Raw genomic sequence first — 20109 nt, 5'->3', positions numbered from 1 at the left:
TCACGTTACATTTTTCTGAGTTTCCGGCAATGCGAAATTATTTTTCATTTTTGAATGAATTGACTCATGTACGATGGCCTACAAACGTCATTTGTTTTTACAATTCTTTCACAAGATTTTCATTTTTTTTCCTGGTATCTTTTGTCGCATAACATTTTTGGGGGCTTATTGAGTCAGTTGCACGATACACGACTGTATTTAATCACATTTTTTTTAGTGGAAGTTCAATGTTGGCAACAAGATTGACTCGGTAGAATTGGAAATGATTTGAATGCAGCACAAACTTTTTCTTCTTTTTCCCAGTTTTTTTATTTCCTTAAAAAAATCATCTTTGTGTTTATTTTTTTCCTAGCTGTTAGTTTTTTCTTTTTGTTCTCTATTTACTTTTTTACTCTGTTTCTTTCTTTTCCCTTTTCTGGCTTTTTTTTTAATTTTACCTTCTTTTTTCTCTTCCTCTTGTTTATTTTTTCTCTGCTTTTCACTAATTTTTCATTTTGGTATTTTTTTCCTTTTTGTTCAATTCCCCCCTTCCTTTAAGTCATTTTGTGCACAATTTTACATAATATTTGGTCGTGTAGGGATTAAAGAAGCAAAAACAACCTGAAGAGCCGTTTGGGATCCGAAAGAGCCGGTTCTCTTCAGTGAGCCGAGCCAAAGAAGCCTGTTCTTGAAAAACTACCGACTTTACTTAACTTCGTTCGACTTCGACATTGACTTCAAACGGGGTTGGGTAGGGTTACTTGAACTGGATTACTTTCAATGACTTTTGGATGACTCCAACACCAAATATGCTAATAAAAGACAAAAGAAACTAAATATGAATAAAATGATGACTCACAACACGTGGTAAGCTTTCTCTCCTGGCTTTGATCTCTTTGATCTCCGGCAAAACGAACATCAAATGCGACAGAAACTAAATGAAAAGAAATCCAAACAGCTTGCCAACATTTTTGCCGTTCCGTGTTTTCCGTTACTCCCCAAGCCTGCACCAAATTTAGTCATTTTATTCATATTGAGTTTATTTTGTCTTTTATTAGCATATTCGGTTTTGGAGTAATCCAAAAGTCATTGAAAGTAATCAAGTTAAAGTAACCCTACCCAACCCTGACTTCCAAATACCGCATTTAGAACACAGCGTCAGGGAACCCGTGTATTTTGACCTTCATGCACTGTAACTTTGACTTAATTTGCTTCTTAATTAGCAATTTCGAGCCCTGATTTTTGTGCGCTGGCTAGATTTTCTTGTGCGCTGAGAATGTGCTTAGAGGGAACATTGAAATGAAATTGTTTATTGAAGGTATTGTTGGATACATTAATCAAAACATGACACAAAAAGAAAAACTAATGCTGAGAGTGAGCATGGCCAAATATGGTCACCTTACGCCCCCTCCCCTAAGGAAATTTGACAGATCTGTTTCTGCCAACCTTTGCTTAAAGGTTTGCACCGTATTTGCACTAATAACCCGGTCAGGCAAAAAATTCCAAATTTTTGGTATCCTGAAAGAAATAAAGTTTCCGTGCAAGTTGCTGGTAGGTCTAGGCACCCGTAACTTATATCTATGACCACGTAAACCATCAACACGACAGAACTCAAAAAATTGATCAAAAGGTACATCGATCATTCCATGCAGTACTTTGAACACAAAAATTAAATCAAATCGAATTCTACGGAGCTCCAAAAAGTCCAAGTTCAGTCTTTGTAGTCTTTCCGGATATGACAAGCTGTGCATCCCAGGTATCCGCTTCGTATACCGTCGTTGAACTCCTTCCAGTAGGTTAATGTCCTTGAGTAAGTAAGGGTTCCACACAACGCTGTTATATTCTAACCCGGGTCTAACATAAACGCAAAACATTCGAACTAAGAATGCTGGGTTCTTGTTGTAAAAGTTTCTGTAAATGTTTGATGCTATGTTATTGGCTTTGTTGGTAATTTTGGCGATATGCGTGATAAACTTTAAGTTTGAAGTAAGAGTGACACCCAGATCCTTATGTTCAGTAACAACATGCAAATCATGATCATTAATGTTATACAGCGGAACAGAACCATGTAAAAACGACTGTGCTAAGCATTTATGAGATGACAATTGCAGTTGCCACTTTTCGGACCAAAGAAAAACTGATTTAATGTCATTTTGGAGAGAATCAATTGTTCCTGTCACCTGGGTTTTTGGTAAGAAAGCCGACAGTTTAGCATCATCGGCAAAAATTGAGATGTCACTACTTTGAATGGCCTCAGGTAGGTCGTTCACAAAAAACAGAAATAATAATGGTCCTAGTACTGAGCCCTGCGGTACCCCACTACAAACTTCCGACCACGCTGAAAGAACATCATCAATTTTTACGCATTGTTTACGATTTGACAAATATGCTGTTATCCATTCAAGCAGTTTTCCCCGAATACCATAGCATTTCAGTGTTTGTAAAAGCTTGTTATGAGACACTTTATCAAAAGCCTTGCAAAAGTCTAAGTAAATAACATGACCAGCCATATTGTGAACAAAAAACATACTGGTAATATTATTCAAATGAGCTATTAAGTTAGTCATGGTAGAATGTCCGGACCTAAACCCATGTTGTTTAAACGTAAAAAGATTGTGCTCCTGTATAAATTTCCATATGGCATCTGAGATAATTTTCTCAAACACTTTACAGACGCAGCTAGTCAAGCTAACTGGTCTATAGTTGGCTGCACTTGTTGTGCTCCCCCCTTTAAAAATCGGTATGACAATAGCACTAAGCCAGTCCTCAGGCAGCTGTGAATCCTCAAAAGATCTAGAGAACAGGTAAAATAATGGTTCACATAAAAAGTCAGCTAGCTTTTTAAGCAAGAAATTTGGAATTTTGTCAGGGCCGGCTGAAAATTTGCTGGGAAGTTTTATCAAGTATCTGTGAATCAACTCCTTTGAAAGTTCCACAGAATTTAGAACAGCTGAGGTTCTGCTGGGAAAGTCGGGTGAAACCCCATTGTCACGACCAAAAACACTGGCATACTGATCATTTAATATACGGACATTGTCAGCATTATCTGTAGCAACGGTACCGTCAGATGCCTTCAGGTTGGGAATAGATGCCCTAGAAATTAGTTTACGGTTGATGTATGAAAAGAATTTACGAGTATTATTAGCCTCTAAAACTTTATTTTCCTCAGCCACCCTTTGCCGCCTGATGGCCCTCCGCAGTTCCCTTGAAGCATCTTGATAACTTTCCAAGTATGCCAACTGATCACGTTTATAAAGCTTGTGAATAAACTGCTTTCGCCTATGCAATTCAGCTATATCACGGTTGACGTGAGGTGTTACAGCAACTGAGGGTACGTATACATATATCAAAGTGTAAACAACAGATTTAAATATTGCCCACATTTCTTCAATATTCCCACAACTATCAAATAAGAGGTACCAGTTGACACTAGACAGAAAGTATCTCATGCCATGTAGATCACAGTCTTTAAAATTTATGTAGTTCTGAGCAGCTGTATCTTTTTTAAGAGCCAGGTTAAGTTGGAAAGTAACAGAATCGTGATCACTGGTAGAAAAACTCGGCCCAACGTCAATGTTTTTAACCAGATATCTGTCAGTGGAAAACACAAGGTCTAATACATTGGCCCGAGTTCCACTCCAGGTCGGTTCCCCGTTGATCTAAATGGTGTCCCTCAGCTGGCGTATAAAGCAGACACGGAGCAGATGATCCATCGCTACACCATGACCAAAGACGAACCTCTCTTCAGGCAAGCCAGGGCGAACGCCGACCTTCTTAGCGCGGTGAGTGTGATCTTTGCTACCTGCGACCGTACACCCCCACCGGAAAATTCGGACGATAAGCCGACACTTTTTGTCAAAAGCTTGGGGCTAATTGATGCATTTTTTTCCTAATGGCCGCCAGGGGGCCCTTTTCGGAGCAGACCTTATTGCCTCGCCTCAAAATATGTAAAACAAGATGCAGGGAGAAGTCTTGGCGGGAGAGGGAGAGCTCGTTTAATTATCTTCATCAGCGTACAAAACAGAGATCTCATTCGTCTCAGAGACAAGTGGCTTTTTATATCCTAAGAAAACATCTCAAATTACTTTAGCACGTCCCACTCGCGATGACCCACGTGTTTATCTCAGACAGAATGTTTTCGTCCTCTTTCGATTTTTACAATTTCACAATTTCCAAGAACTCGTTGGGGTCGGCTCGACCGCATGTTCCCCGCCAAGAAGAATGCTATTACGTGGCAGCCCAAGGCGATTAATAATAACATTCGCTGACATTTACACTCGGGAAAAACAAGTCTGGAATTTCCCGTTTTATAAACAAATGGGCTCTCCTTATGTCAAGCTCGACTCCAATAATCCACAACACCCCGAACAATAAGAGTGAAACAGGTGGAATATATGCGTCGAGGAAGGCGCAACTTTAATGTAATATGGCGCTTTGTGCATGAATAAAACAAGCATGAACAGACCCTCATCGTGGAAAAAGGTGTCAATCGAAAGGGGAGGGCTAACTAATAAATCGGGAATCATTTTCCGAGTCTGTTTATTTTCAAAGGAGAGTTTTGGAGCGTAACGAACTGAATACAATAAGGAACCTCCAATGAAGAAGAAATGCTTTTAGGCGGATTTTTTTCATCTGTCAGCGTTATTGTGTGTTTTGGAGTCCAGATTTTTACACAATTGGATTCTATGGATTGGCGACTTTATGGCTTTAGAGGATCTGTTTCTCTGATGATGATATTTTTAAATGTTTTCAGGCGTGCCCTAAAAACAAAGACTCACATCTCCATCTCAAATTCCTGTTTGTCTTTTAGAAAGTCTACAAAAGTCAATGGGAAAAACAACGGGAAAAGGGCTTCGAGCTTCGACTGGACTCCCTTTCTATTCTCACCGCTAAAGCCAAGAGAGACCTAGCCAGCGACGTGAGTTGGTTTTTCGTTCTAAGGACAGGAGTCACCAAAGACTCGATGGGTTCGGAAGTCACGATATAAGAGCGTCCTAAGCTACTACGCTGTTGGGAATCAAATATCAAAATGTAGCGTTTACCAATTTGTTCGAATGAGTTATCTGACTCCCTTCACCAAACACAACCTACGTTCACCCAACAATTTATGCGCGCTCGATTCTTGACGGAAAAGATGAACAGGAAAGCCGAAATTTTCACACGGGGGCAGATTTAATTTCATTAACAGTTTAACTAAGTGTACTCCATCGAAAACGGCCGAATTAGTGTCGTTGGAGTCTCTGGGAAGCCCTCTTTTGAAGTCCTTTAGCTTCTCCTTATTGGCACACATCTCCCTGCAAGATGGTGTGCCGGCTCCTCCCATGGGCGTGCCAATGAAGCCCCCTGGGCTTCACCATTTTGGAAAAGAGCGTCGCGATGTCTGGAATTACCGAAACAACACCGAGCGTTTCTACGTCATCAAGGCCTTTCTGCGTCTGGATGTGCTGATTATCTTATCAGCCTTACAACCCGTTCCCGCCGTTCCTGTAAAGAACATTTTCTACTCGGGTGCCCTGACATCGCACCAAGGCCCAGCCAGTGAATATCTTTTGCATTAAATGTAATTTGTATTCGATCGTATAAAATCCTTTATAGTCAAATGTATAAAATCCTTCAACGCTCATGCTTTTTCAAGTGGTTTGACATCCGAACCGATCAACACGAGGATTGGGTAAACTCCTCTGATTAAAATCCTGCTTACCACTCGTTCCCCGGCAGGTCAAATACAAAGAACAGTACGAGAAAAACAAAGGCAAGGTGATCGGTATCAAGTCTGTCACCGAGGATTCCCAGATGGCTCACTCGGCTCTGGCTACCAAACTCCAAAGCGGCCGCGACTACAAGAAGCAATACGAAGACACCAAGACCCGATTCAAGTACAGACTTGGCGTTTTAATACCGTTTTAACCTAGAACCACAACGTGAAGATGTGTCCTCCCACCCACCAGCGTCTCTCTGGACATGCTGACCATCAGCCAGGCCAAGAAGGCCCAAGACCTGGCGGCAGACTACAACTACAGGACCTTCCTGCACGAGTACACCACCTTACCAACCGACATGAAGGTCGCCTGGGCCAAAAAGGCCTACGGACTGCAGAGCGACGTCAGTCCCAAGAACAGAACCCGGTTTTTAGTTGCATTCAGGAAGAATCCACGTACGTGTTTTTCTTTTACAGAAACTGTACAGATCGGATCTGAACTGGATGAGGGGCGTCGGCTGGGAGGCCGGGAAGTCCTTGGATGTCCAGCAGGCCAAAAAAGCTGGAGATGTTCTCAGTGAGGTAACTACCAATCGTCTCAGCCTGACTGACTGGAGCTTAGCATTGATTTCACAAGCAACATCCCAATTTTAGACTCTCAGAACTAGGTTAAGTACCAAGTCAGTGAACTTCATCGAGGAGCACGTTGATCTAGTCTGGTGTCCGGTTGCCTAATAACACTTCCTCAAATGCCACATTTGATGTTTATAGGCTTCTGATTTTGGGACCTAGAGTTTGGGAAGGGTTTGTATAACCAGAATGTGTGACAACAGTTTACTACTGCTCTTAGAGAGCACTGAGAAACCATGTTCTTGAACAGGGGTCTCCAACGCAGTGCCATCAAAGGAAAGCTGGGTCATTGTGATTTTCTTGCCAACTGATATTTTTAGTGGTTGACTGAGACTATTTAACCCTACTTTTATAATTAACCCTATAAAACCATAGTACTAACAGAGTAATAACAGATTAATAACAGAGTAATAACATGGTAAGTAGCTCTTGGCTTGTAAAAGAAGATGATACCTCTACAAACGAGATCAATCCGTTCCTGCATTGTGCGGTAATGTGGATTTTCTCGTATCTCGAGCGAATATTCTCTATACCAAATAACTTAAATCCAATTAATCGGTTCCATACTCCCAAAATCCTTCAAGTCAATTCTTAACAGCTTTAAAACACTTCTTCCAGATCACAAAAACACATTCAAATATTAGTTGAACATAGAAATATAGTTCTAAGATAAAGTCAAGACCAGGTTTAAACATGTGTTAGTCTGGTGAGGATGGGCGCCACCAGGCTGTACTTACCAAAGACACACCACAGGAAATGGTGACCCTACGAACCTAGTGGTTAAGGGCCCCCACCAACCAACCAACCAAACAACTTGTGCCTTTAAAAAGTACCTGTTCAAGACCAGGTGAAAAGTCTGGAGAGGGATGGGTGTCACCAGGCTGTCCTTGCTCAAGACACACCACAGGAAATAGTGGTTAAGAGAACCCAACAAACCCACCGACCAACTTGGGCCTTTAAAAGGTCCCAGGTTCGGGACCGGTCGAAATTTTATGTTGGCCTGGGAAGAGATGGGTGCCACCAGGCTGTACTTGCCAAAGACACACCACAAGAAATGGTGCCCCTAAGAACTTAGTGGTTAAGGGAACCTGACCAATCAACTAATCAACCAATCAACCAACCAACCAACCAAACAAACAGCTTGTGCCTTTAAAAGGTCCCTGTTCAAGACCAGGTTGTACCAGGCTGTACTCGCCCAAGACACACCACAGAAAATAGTGCCCCGACCACCCGTGTGCCTAAAGGATCCAGCCAACCAACATGAACTATCATACCAATGTTAATTCTTATAAATATCCATGGCTGGAGACATCTTTTAGATCCATACCCAGTAGTCTCCGCCATGCTTGTCTGTCATCTTGCTGCTACGCTGTCCTCTCTGCACTGGTTTTCATTCGCATCAGACACTACAGCGGTCAAATATTCCACAATGTACCTCTGACAAAATCCTCCTCCCTTTAGAAAAAGTACCGTCAGAACGTCAGCTCCCTGAAGTTCACAAGTGTGGAAGACACGCCGGAAATGGTTCAGGCCAAACTCAGCAACAAACTGGCCATTGATGTGAGTACTAGCTATCATAGGCGGTTATCCGGTACGCTAACATAAAACGCTGGTTTTCAGAGGTTGTACAGAGAGAAGGGTGAAAATCTGAAACACATCTACACCCTCAACGAGGAACTGCCCGAGTTGGCGCAAGCCAAGATGAACGCTTTGAACATCAGCGAGGTAATCGGAAACAAAACAAGAGACCGTTTTGTCTTGGAGTGTCTTTGACACGTTGAAACGATCGGATTACAGAAGCGGTACAAGGAATCCTGGATGAGACTACGTGACGGGGGATACAAACTACGTCTGGACGCCATTCCTTTCCAGTCCGCCAAAGCTTCTGCTGACATACTCAGTGATGTGAGTGAATCATAGATGTCAAAGGTGCGGCCCGCGGGTCAGACATGGCCCCTGAGATGACACCAATTTGTGTAATTTTTTCACTGAATGGTACTTCTCCTTGAGGTATGTTTTCGCTAATCTAGCTGTCGCTCTTCGGCTAAGGATGCAATAGATGTTGCAATACACAGATTTCGTCAACATGAAACAAAGGCCATTCATAAGCTCAAGTATATAGAATAGAATAGAATAGAATAGAATACAGTAATCCCTCGGTTATCGCGGTTAATGGGGTCCAAGACCACACGCGAAAACTGAAAATCTGCGAAGTAGCGGCGCCCCTTCAAAAATGCTTAAAAAACGTATACAGGTATACAGTATACCCCCCTGTATACAGTACACCATATAGAATACGGGTAGAGAGAGAGAGAGAGAGAGAGTGAAATTTATGTTATAACAAAAAAAACCCAAAAAAAAACGTAAAATATGTTGTATGTACACGGAATAGGACTGTGGCGAAACCACTACGAAGCATTCAGTATGATTGTATTTACCGCTCTCAACCACGTGCAGCCATCGCAGTTTATTTCGCTTGTTAACACTGCCGGTTACATATTGAAAATAAAAACTGTGAAAATGTGATATTTGATGAGTGTTAAACAGTTAAAAAATGGTCTGTGTTCATTTTATTGAAAGTGAAAGAGCTACTTTCTGACAATAACAACACACTTTAGCTAGCGGCATCGAACGGCTTTTACAACAAATACACGAAACCGCACACAATTAGCCGTGTTTAGGTAGTACTAACAACCGCTCGCTTTTGGTATAATAAAGTCTAACTTGAGATGAAATGTGACGGAAGAGAATATACTTACGTCGCGTCGCCGAGTTCCTCCATGATAAACTGAGCGCCACATAAGAAGGGGGTGAGGTGGGAGGAGTTAAAGGAGGGAGGGTGGGCGAAGCGGTAACTCACCATGACTAAGCATTGCACCAGGGCCTCCCCCTCCCCTTCACAATAAGGGTGTCCACACCGTGTCCTCAGTTGACATAAGCTCGCGCTCAATGGCGTCAAGTTAATAAATGCTTTTATTGAGAAGGTAAAGTATATTTTTTTAGACCCGCGAAGCTCTGAACCCGCAAAAGTGGAACCGCAAACTAGCGAGGTTCCACTGTATACCTTTATTGTTATTGTTACAAAATGGGTCGAACATATTGTGACAACAAAATTGGACGTGGCATTCCAGTATCACTTTTAACAGTGAGGATAAAAGAAAACAAAGAAGATAAAGGAACAAAGAAGATAAGGTTATAGGCTAGATTTAAACAGTTCCACTGAGGTTGCCGATTGAATCTCAAAGGCCAGAGCATCATTAAACCCGAAATCAGATGCATAAGTTGTCACAAGCCAGGAACGGAGACAGGACCCAATAGCGTTTGTTTTACTCAGTTTTTATTGAGAAAGGGAGCAGTGCTTGCTTCCACGATCCGATGATCGTCGGTCACAGGTAGCGGATGGCAGGAATACAGAAGTGACGCTTCCGTGTCAAGCGAGGGGAGTCGTTGACAGCGGGAAAACAGGTCGATGGCCGGGACGGAGGAGCGAAAGCAGTAACGAGTCCAGAAAAGAGGTCGGCAACAGGTATCAGGCAGGAAACAGGGCAGAACAGGTCGATGGCCGGGACGGAGGAGTAAGGCAGAAACGGGTCCAGAAACAGGTTCGCAACAGGTATCAGGCAGGAAAACAGGGCAGGATAGTACAAAGCTAGCCTAGCTGAGAGCATAGGTTCGCAGACGGTCTGACGCTGGTAACAGGGAGCCGGCGCGTTTAAAAAGTGGCAGGCAGCCAATCAGCGACCGAATCAGTAATCATGACATAAGTATTATTTTTGGTGTGACACACGCTCAATTTTATTGCAAATTACACTAAACTAACTAAGCCTCAACTTTTACTCTCTCCTTACTTTTTATTTCGTTTTGTGTCATACTTGTATGAGTCACTCTTTAATTTCTACCCTCTTATGGCAAATTGGAGAAAAGTGCAGAAGTGGTAGGAAATAGAATCGGAGGAAGGCCTAAGTTTGGTCGGTTGGATGGGGTGATCTCATGGGTTGTCCCTTCTTATGGTTTCTTTATTTTCCTCATGTTGAGGTTTTTTAGTTTTCCCTTTCCCTCATGTAGGTTTTAGATCAGGGGATGGTGTCATAATAGTCTGTGGTTTGCAATAATCTATGGTCTGTGCAGCCCATTGAGACTGTACCTTCTCAAGGTTTCTTCATTTTCCTCATGTTGAGGTTTTTTAGTTTTCCCTTTCCCACATGTAGGTTTTAGATCAGGGATGGTGTCATAATTATAGTCCGTAGTCTGTACAGTACTCTGAGACTTCCTCTGACCATAACTTGACTTATGTTAGGGTCTAGATTGGACACACCTATTATGATGACTGATTTGGATCACCTGTGCCTGCTCATTTGGCGCCAGCCGCTGCGGGCTACCTGATTGGTTCCCTGTCCTTTTTTTAAACCCAGTCCTTTCACTCTCCTGTTGTCAGTCTGTCAGCAAACCTCTGTTTCTACAAGGCAAGTATTTTGACGTCCGTTCCTGATCTCCCCGTTTGTCTCAGACTACCAGTTTTTGACCCCGACCACGTTTGCTCTCCCATCCCAGCTTACGAGTCGTTGCCATCTCCCGCTCTGAAAGATCCACTTCCGTATTCGGATCACAACCCGATTGTGTAAAGGACTTGCCTCCCGCCTCCAGCGAGCACCGGATCGCGGGTGCTGCCCATCTCCTTTCTATCAATAAACTTGTGGTTAACTCTATGCATTTGGGTCCTGATTCCGTTCCAGTCGTGACAACACCTGTACCCAGTTCCCAAACTAGTTGGCGCCCTCTGGTGGGAGGAATCTTACTTAGACCTTAACATGTTGTTTATGGCTAGTAGATTTTTGCACTTTATTGTATTTCAATCCAAGTCTATTTAAAGAAATATTTAAGTTGAGTGGATGAAGACTATTTCAATTACTATTTTATATGACATTTCTTTGTAGCCCACTTTTGCACGACATTTGACATTTTTATGTCATTACAGCAAAAATACAAGGAAGAGTTTGAGAAGACCAAAGGGAAGAGGATTGGACTGAAGGGACTGCAGGATGATATCAACATGGCTCATTCCGTTTACGCTAACAAGCTGCAAAGCGACGTAAGCACGTGTTTCTGTGTAGTTTTGTGGGTGATGGACCCATGTGGGGGAAGCAGGAACTAGGGGCCAAGGGTGCTCCAAAAGAGGGATGCGATATCATAACAAAAATCAGGAACAAAGAGAAAAAACAAGCAAGGGTTCACGAAACATCGAAATCTCGAAACAAAACAAAACCTGACAAAGACCAAACCGTACATGGAAAATGCAAGGAATAGAGTAAGAAACTAACGAGCAGGCAAACAAAAGGTCCAAACAGGAAACAGGCAAAAAGAAGGCCCCTTGGCCGCTGCTGGTCTCCTGTCCAGACTGCAAAGGGCTTTCTTCTCACAGCCGATACCGGATACCAGGCATGGACCTTCGGGTCAGGTCATATTTATTTGTATAGACCTTTATCACAAAAAGTCTCGAAGGGCTCTACAGAGCGCAACAACAAAATAACGAGTGAAATATTTGCAGTGTAAGATATTTTTTGTGGGAACGGGAATATTATTCACAAAATATGTAAAAAGTAAATAGATAGATAGATACTTTATTTATCCCCGTAGGGAAATTCACACTTCCAGCAGTCTACCCCGTTGTTTATTAACAGATGAACATGATGCCCTAGGGGTGCTTGTAGCGGAGTGGATGACGTCACGCTAGTCCAAAAGTTCGACATCCCTGCGGCAAATGGAAATCTTTTCTTTGCGAAAATCCAGGGATACACCACCTCGTGTTAGCAAGTCCGCCTCCTCTCCGATTCCCCCCGGCTTTCGTGTCTCTGTATAGCGGCGTTGAAGCAGGATAGCTCCGGGTAGCTCCGGGTGGCTACACGTTAGCGTCCGGAATGCTAAACGTGAGCCACGTTTCCGCAAAACACAGCAACTGCGCTCCCTGTGCGCTTCGATGTTTTCCACCAGCACTCGATGATCTTATTTGGTCGTGAGTTCGCATTTACCATGATTACAGATGGTACCGAAGACTTATAACGCCGCTAGCCGCTTCGCTAGCTCCGGCTCTTCTTCCACGATAGGCCCCTTCATCACGCCGGCACGAGAATTCTTCAGGGCAAGGAGTTGATTCCTTGAATAAACGCATTTTTGTGCGCTAAAACCCATGTCCATAGGATAGAAGTAATCCATAGTGTAGTTGTCAAAACGGGAAGAAAAACACCGAAGATAGGAGCAGACAATAAAACAATAAATCAGGGCAGCTGCTGGAAAAGGCAGCCGCTACATAACTTGGTTAACATAGAATCCAAATGCCAAATGTTATATCAATAATAATATAATGTAAAGTTCATACTGTAAGGTTTTAACATTTATTATACGGAAATCTGACTCCGAAGACACTTCCCGTGTCTTGTGTAATCCCTTACATTTGGAGCATGTCCAGAAGCCGGAGAAGTGATTGAGCCGAGTATAGTACACATATCAATTTATTTAGCCGAATCAAAGAGTTGAACAAATCGGCTTTCTTCCTTGCCAATTACAAGCGTGTGCATAAGACAACAGGGGCTTCCAGGGTTGCCCACTTCTATGACACATGGCGACGAAACGTTCAAGCCCCACGACCAAGCCGCTGGCTGGTCCGTGGTCGTCGATGCAAACTTCCCAACCATGATTGAAGAATGGGAGGAGGGGTGATAAGACATGCCAGGCACATACTCCCCCACTTAAGTCATTGTTATCTGCACAGAATGGAAGAAAAGGCCAATTCCAAGGCCAAGTGCGGTTAACCACAAACCTTCTCTCATAGTTTGCCCTCAAACACTGAAGTCAGATTTTAGAACAAGTATATTTGACTTAATGTAAGATAAAACGGTGTATAAAATAGTTTTTGACTTAAGTATTGAAGTTATATACTAACAAGCTAAAAGCGTCAAAGCCATATAAATAGCCAGACTGAAAGATGACTAGCCAGAAAGGAGGCCAAAATTAAGTTTGACAACTACTGAAAAAAAGACCAAATATTAGCTTAATAGCATGGAAAAAAATGTGAAAAGGCTATGCAGATAGCTTGCTAAATGGCTAAAAACTAGCTAGCTCATTAGCTTTGTAAAATGAACGAATGAATAAATGAATGAAAACTTTATTGGAACATCAAAATAAAAACAGAACAAAAAGAATAACTCAACAACAAAATAAAGTTACATAATATATTTGAAAAGGGGTAGTAAGAAGCAAAAGGAAAGGGGGCTCCGTTCCAACACCCTGAATTTTGGGCTCAGTTCCAACACCCTGAATGTTTACTTCGAATCATAAAGGTAACCCAGGCGAATCGTACGTTCGCGTTATCGTAATCTTCCGTACGAAAGATTACGCTAACACGAACGTGTAAAAAAAAAAAAAAGATAAAGAAAAGAATTATGAATAGGATTTCTTACCTTTGTGGTGGTCAGCAGAAGGCGCATGCTGTATTCCCTGAGCAAGATCAGAAACTCGCACACCTCTTTCATATTTACCGATTATGTCTTTCTTAAAGGCAATAGTTGTACGGATAACTTTTCTTTTTTCACCTGTCCTGCTTTCACCGACCTTCTTCGGAGGCATAGTTAGGGGCTAAAACACTCCGTTCACCGATATTAAAAGCGAAAGCAAAAAAAAAAAAAGGCAAGTGCGCACGTGATAACAGTTGGTCACGATCTACACCGGTACGCCGCTCGGCATCGCACTCTAGCGTACACACTCAGGCATTACCGGCGTTCGAACTCCGAATTTTTGACCAAATAGCGCATCAAGAATTTCTCGAAATTTTTGGTCGAACTGAGAGGCGTTCGAAAAAACGAGGTTCCACTGTAGTTGGAAATCGTTTGATATCATCTTGTAAATCGTTCCAGAGTTTGACTCCGCACACAGACAAACACATACTTTTCCTGGTGGTTCTCACCTTTGGGATTATGAATTCACTACAGCCCCTTAAATTATAATTTCCCTCTTTCCCGAAAATCCCTTCAGGTATGCCTTCCTGCAGCCTCCATATTTCCTTATAAAGCAGGGGTGTCGCGACCATTTTATCTCAGGGGCCACACGATAGAACAAGCATTCTGTCGGGGGCCGGACTAGTAGATTAAAAAGAAAGAAAAAGAGATACAGGAATAAGAGAAAGAGGGAGGGAAAAGGAGAGAGGGCGGGACAAAGAAAGAAAAAGAGAGAGAGAGGGTGAAAGCGTGAGAAACAAAAGATAAAAAGTCGTGAGAGAGGGAGAAAAGAAAGGGAGAGGAAGAAAGAAATCCAAAGAGAAATAGAAAGACAGAAGGAGAGAAAAGAAAGCACGAAGGGTATGAAGAGAGAGAGAGAAAAGGAAAAAAGAAAGTTTGAGCAAAAGAGGCTAAAAGACACAGAAAGAGAAAGAGACAAAGAGCAACAATGAAAGAGAAAAAGAGAGACACGGAGAGTGAAAAAGACAGAGACAGTGGGAGAAAAGGGGTGGAAAAGAAAGAGAGAGAGAGAGAAATAAATACAAGTACAGTGTCTTTGTGAGAGGGACCTGGCTTTGGCAACATCAAGTTGACATATTTCAACCTGCAGCTTGTTTTTCTCTTGCGCTTCTCCGAGTGTTGTCTCGCGGGCCGGATTCAATCCTTTAGCGGGCCTGATCTGGCCCGCGGGCCGCCTGTTTGACACATGTGTTATAAAGGAATGAGAGTAAAAAGGGACAGGTGTGTACATTTTGGACACACCCTTGCCCAGTTCCAAACACGCTCAGCGCCCCCTGGTGGAAAGAGGTGCACTAACCCTCTTCTCTTTCAAAATCCAGATTAAATACAAGAAGGAGTCAGCTAGCCTGCTCTCCAAGCACCACCTTCCTATGGATATGATGGAGGTGGCCCACGCCAAGAAGGCCCAGTCTCTGGTCAGCGATCAGGACTACAGGCTGACTCTGCACGACTACACCTCCCTACCCGACGACATGAAAGTCCTGGCGGCCAAGAAAGCCTACGCTCTCCAGAGCGAGGTACGGCACACCGGACGGGTTCAAAAACAGAACGGATCGGGAACGCTTCCCTTCTCTTTTGCAGAGGCTCTATCGCTCTGATCTCAATTACCTGAGAGGTGCGGCGTGGATCGCAACCGGAGCTCTGCAGATCGAAGGCTCCAAAAAAGCCACTGAGCTTATCAGCGATGTAAGACAATTTTGGTTTTGTTCAAAAAAAGTTAAAAGCGTTTCAGGAACCTTAAAAGAACCCAAATAGTAAAATCAGAACTACAGAATCAGTTAATCCAGATTTTTGCATTCGTTGCATGAACCAGAACAGGATCAGGACCCAAACGTGTAACGTTTCTCACACAAGGAAATGGTCTGCATTTCTATAGCGCTTTTCAAGTCAATGAAGACCTCCCAAAGCGCTTTACAATGTGCTTCACCCTTACCCATTCACACACACATTCACACACCAATAGGGAGTCAGCCTCCAAACGTTTTGAGGATAATCAAGATGCTAAATGGTAAATGGTCTGCATTTCTATAGCGCTTTTCAAGTCACTGAAGACCTCCCAAAGCGCTTTACAATGTGCTTCACACCCATTCACACACACACTCACACACCAATAGGGAGTCAGCCAGACAAGGTGCCTACCTGCTTATTGGGGTCATTGTCTTGCCCAAGGACACTTCGACATATAACACGGGACTCGAACTTGCGACCTCTTGATCCCAAGACGAGCGCTCTACCTCCTGAGCTAATGCCTTTTATTTTACGGGAAATGGGGAGTCATGCACTTTAGGCAGCAGTCTGGCGTGAAATGATAGGAAGCCAGAGGCCGACGAGATCGATACCAAATTGCCCGAGTAGATATCGGACGAATGGGGTCGATACCGGACAGGACTGGACAGACGGGATTGATAATGAAACAGGATATTGAAATAAAACAGGACAAACTAGACGGGAACGAAAACTGGAGAGTTGGTTGCTGCCGCTTTGACTGGCAATTTCAAATTTAGGGCTCACATTTTTCGCGACTCATTGGCCTTTTCTTTCGGCACCCTAGTAAAAACAATATTCGGAATTGCTATCTAACTATACAGTAGTGGCTGTTTTGAAAAGTGACATAAACCGAAAAGACGCGACATAAACAACTCTGCCAAAGGAATGCATTGCTTTTGACTGTCAGTAACAATAACGGCGTCGTAACGGAGGAGGAGACAATAATGACTTATAAAAAACGCCGTTACATAGCAGCATTATTTTTTCCATTGGCCGTTATTCCCAACACTCTTTATGAATGACATCATTTTGTGAGTGTTTAAACAGATTAACCAGTTTTGGGGGGTTTAGGGAGTTAAATTGTCCCTAATGTATATAGAATCCAAAAATCATACAGGTATTTTGGATAAATACGCTAAATAAAAGTACCGTAAATTCCGGACTATAGAGCGCACCTGATTATAAGCCGCACCCACCACATTTTAAGAGGAAAACCGATTTTGTACATACACAAGCCGCACCTGTATATAAACCGCATGCGCCCACATTTAAAAATGTAACACAAACACAAAATTAACCCAAACCCGACTTTAAGTCCCACGATTGAAACTAAATGTCCTTCATTAAAGTCCACAGTCCAAAAATCACAGCCGGCAAAATGAACGGAAAATGATACCGGTACTTAAGATTTGATGCAGACTTGCAGAGTCCGGGTCCTGTTGAAAGTAATCCAAGGAAAAAAGTGTATATTTCCAAAGGTAAGGGTGGGAAAAAATACATCAGATGAACACATTTACTCGCTTTTCTTTAACTTTTTACCCCCTCTTCTTTCCTTGTCTGTCCCTCACCTTTAGCGGTCCCCACTTAAACTCGGCACCCCGCGTTTGTTCCGCCCCTCATTTTTCGTTCACCCGTGCAAAACATATCAGAATAAGTGTCTAAAATAAATACAAATAAATACATTACAAAAATATACAGTTGCAAATACATATTATACACGGGTTACACATATTTACAAAGAAAGACGGTACACCCAGAGAGTTTTCAAAGCTTTAATAATAATAATATAGCTTTGACAGGGCAGCTAGCGGCCGTTAGAAAAATGACATAAATTGGCCGCATCACTGAATAAGCCGCAGGGTTGAAAGTTAGGGGAAAAAGTAGCAGCCTATAGTCCGGAATTTACGGTAATATAGCAGGAATTGAGAACCCTGACAGCCTGCTTGAAGAAGCTGTCCTTGAGCCTGCTGGTTCTGGCTTTGAGACTCTGCAGACGTTTTGGCTGACTCCAGCAAGTCGAAGAGGCTGTGAAATGGGTGGGTGGGGTCACCTGCAATCATGGTAGATTGACAAAAGAGGCAAGAGATGAGGAGGACAGCGCTATGATAACCGAACATTTTTCCCGCCGCAGAAAAAATATCGACAGTGGCCGTACAGCTTCAAGCACACGTCCGTGGCGGACTCCCCAGACCTGGTCCACGCCAAATTCAGCGGACTGATCACAAACGAGGCGAGCGCAATATTTTCAATGCTCCGAAGTCGATGAGATATTGACTCCGATTTGCTTCTCCCTTTAGCGTTTATACAAAGAGAAAGGGGTGAGCGACCAGCACAGCTACACCGTCACGGCCGAGAGACCCGAGATCACTCAAGCGAAGATCAACGCGGCTAACTTTAGCGAGGTAAGACCCGGGTTCTCCGTTTTAGCCAGGGGACCTTTCAAAACGGACGCTTTTCCTTTAGATCCGGTACCGAGACTCTTGGCACAATCTCAGGGCTCAGGGATACAAGCTGACCATGCAGGACATCCCCTTCCAGGCAGCCAAGGCTTCCACGGGAATTGCCAGCGATGTAAGATGAATATTACTACAGAAACAATATACCACCCCCCCAAAAAAATCATAATCATTTTGCAAATTCCAAGATAATTATTCCCTAATATATTTGTCAAGAACCGGAACAGGAGGAGAACCCAAACGCGTGACGTTTTTCACACAAGCTTTTTATTTTATGGGAAATGGGGAGTCATGCACGTTACGCAGCGGTCTGGAGTGAAAAGATAGGAAGCCAGAGGCCGACGAGATCGATACCGATTGTACGAACAGATATCGGACAGATGGGGTCGATATCGGACAGGACGGGACGGACAGGATTGATATCAGGCACTAGAGACTGGAGTCCGGTAACGAGGAGGACGAGATAGACGGAAGCGATACAAGACACTGGAGTTCGAAATTAAACAGGACAAGCTAGACGGGAACGCTACCAGACACTGGAGATCGAAATTAAACAGGACAAACTAGACGGGAAGGCTACCAGACACTGGAGATCGAAATTAAACAGGACAAACTAGACGGGAAGGCTACCAGACACTGGAGATCGATATCAAACAGAACAAAAAGCCAGGAACGAAACAGGAGATCGATATTAAACAGGACAAAATAGACAGGAACGCTACCAGACAGGAAACACAAACAGGAAACCGGACAGCACAAACTATTCGGGAATGAAAACTGGAGAAAATAATAAACTGGACAAAATTAGACGGAAACAAAACTGGTAACCGAAATTAAACAGAACAAAATAGACGGGAACAATACCGGACAGGAAATACCAACAGAAACAGGACCGAGTCAAAACCCACGTCTTATGGGTGCAGAGGTTCATTGACGGACTGACAAAGGGTGAGTGAGAGCACTGAGCTTAAATAGAAGAGAAGCCTATCTGTCAACGAGCTGCAGCTGGCGCCACACGGGCGGGGCCAATTGGGTGCCGTGGCAATCGTGACAATATTTTTGTCATGCTCCCAGAAAATGTTTGTAATAATACAAATTAAGAAGAAAAATTATATCATAAGCAAAACAATCGGCATAGTATTTGTTGTAAAATAATAAATTGTAAAAATATTTGTTAAGATGTACTTTAAATGATATTTTTAGTAAAATCGTCAAAAAAAATGCTTTGAATGAGAAATATTTTTTGCCAGTGGGACAACAATATTTAACTACAAATTATGACTATTTCAATGAATATGAATATTGCCTTTATTGTCATTGATAGCAACGTAGTGTTTACAAAGGGATTAGATATGGCACTCCATGGTAAACACATAAGAAGACTTAATAAGGAAAGATCACATGTTATTACAGCCTGACCCAGCCCGCGCCTGACTCATTCACTTGATTCTAAGGACCGAACCCGAAGAAAACCCAAATTTCCATGTTTATGTTGACAATTTTTTTGCACTATGATGACTATTTTTGCACCAAATGTATAATTGCACAAACCCTTATGTTACCAAACTGTATTACGATATCAAACTGTATGTAACATCCTACATGCCGACATTTCTTGTGTAAATATTGTGTAAATTATAACTATAATCTTATCCTCCTTGTTTTATAACCGCATCTTCTCTGTTCCCTTATCTTCTTGGCTCTTTTACCTCACAGTGAATGTGTGAACCTGGAGTGTCATGCCCAATTTCGTTGTCACAATATGTTAACCCATTTTGTAACAATGACAATAAAGGTATATTCTATTCTATATTTCATTTTGCGCGACAAAGAACAATGACGAGGGCAGCACGGCGGCGCAGTGGTTAGCGCGTGTGCGGCACAGTTCTAAGGTCTTGGGAACCTCCTGTGTGGGTTCAAATCCAGCTACCAGACCTACTGTGCGGAGTTTGTATGTTCTCCCCGTGCTTGTGTGGGTTTCCTCCGGGCACTCCGGTTTCCTCCCACATTCCAAAAGACATGCATTTCAGGTGGATTGGCCGGTCCAAATTGTCCCTAGGTGTGAATGGGC

At 42.9% G+C, this 20109-nt stretch overlaps 1 protein-coding gene across 1 annotated transcript in view; it reads left to right on the top strand.

Annotated features, from left to right (window-relative positions):
- The window catches only part of nrap (nebulin-related anchoring protein), a 73483-nt gene that overhangs the window by 38872 nt on the left and 14502 nt on the right, over positions 1-20109 (top strand). Inside the window, exons 23-36 of the mRNA XM_088324270.1 lie at positions 3657-3761; positions 4790-4897; positions 5698-5855; positions 5928-6081; positions 6155-6259; positions 7769-7867; positions 7928-8032; positions 8105-8212; positions 11283-11396; positions 15135-15332; positions 15397-15501; positions 17714-17812; positions 17880-17984; positions 18046-18153. Of these exons, the coding sequence (XP_088180396.1) occupies positions 3657-3761; positions 4790-4897; positions 5698-5855; positions 5928-6081; positions 6155-6259; positions 7769-7867; positions 7928-8032; positions 8105-8212; positions 11283-11396; positions 15135-15332; positions 15397-15501; positions 17714-17812; positions 17880-17984; positions 18046-18153 (1671 nt within the window). The remainder of the gene's footprint in view (positions 1-3656; positions 3762-4789; positions 4898-5697; positions 5856-5927; positions 6082-6154; positions 6260-7768; positions 7868-7927; positions 8033-8104; positions 8213-11282; positions 11397-15134; positions 15333-15396; positions 15502-17713; positions 17813-17879; positions 17985-18045; positions 18154-20109) is intronic.

This window comes from Urocampus carinirostris, chromosome 19 (genome assembly GCF_059441175.1).
Source record: "Urocampus carinirostris isolate Australia breed hairy pipefish chromosome 19, RoL_Ucar_1.0, whole genome shotgun sequence".
NCBI lineage: Eukaryota > Metazoa > Chordata > Actinopteri > Syngnathiformes > Syngnathidae > Urocampus > Urocampus carinirostris.
Note: the sequence above shows the minus strand (reverse complement) of the source record. Positions and strands in the feature narration are given on the sequence as shown.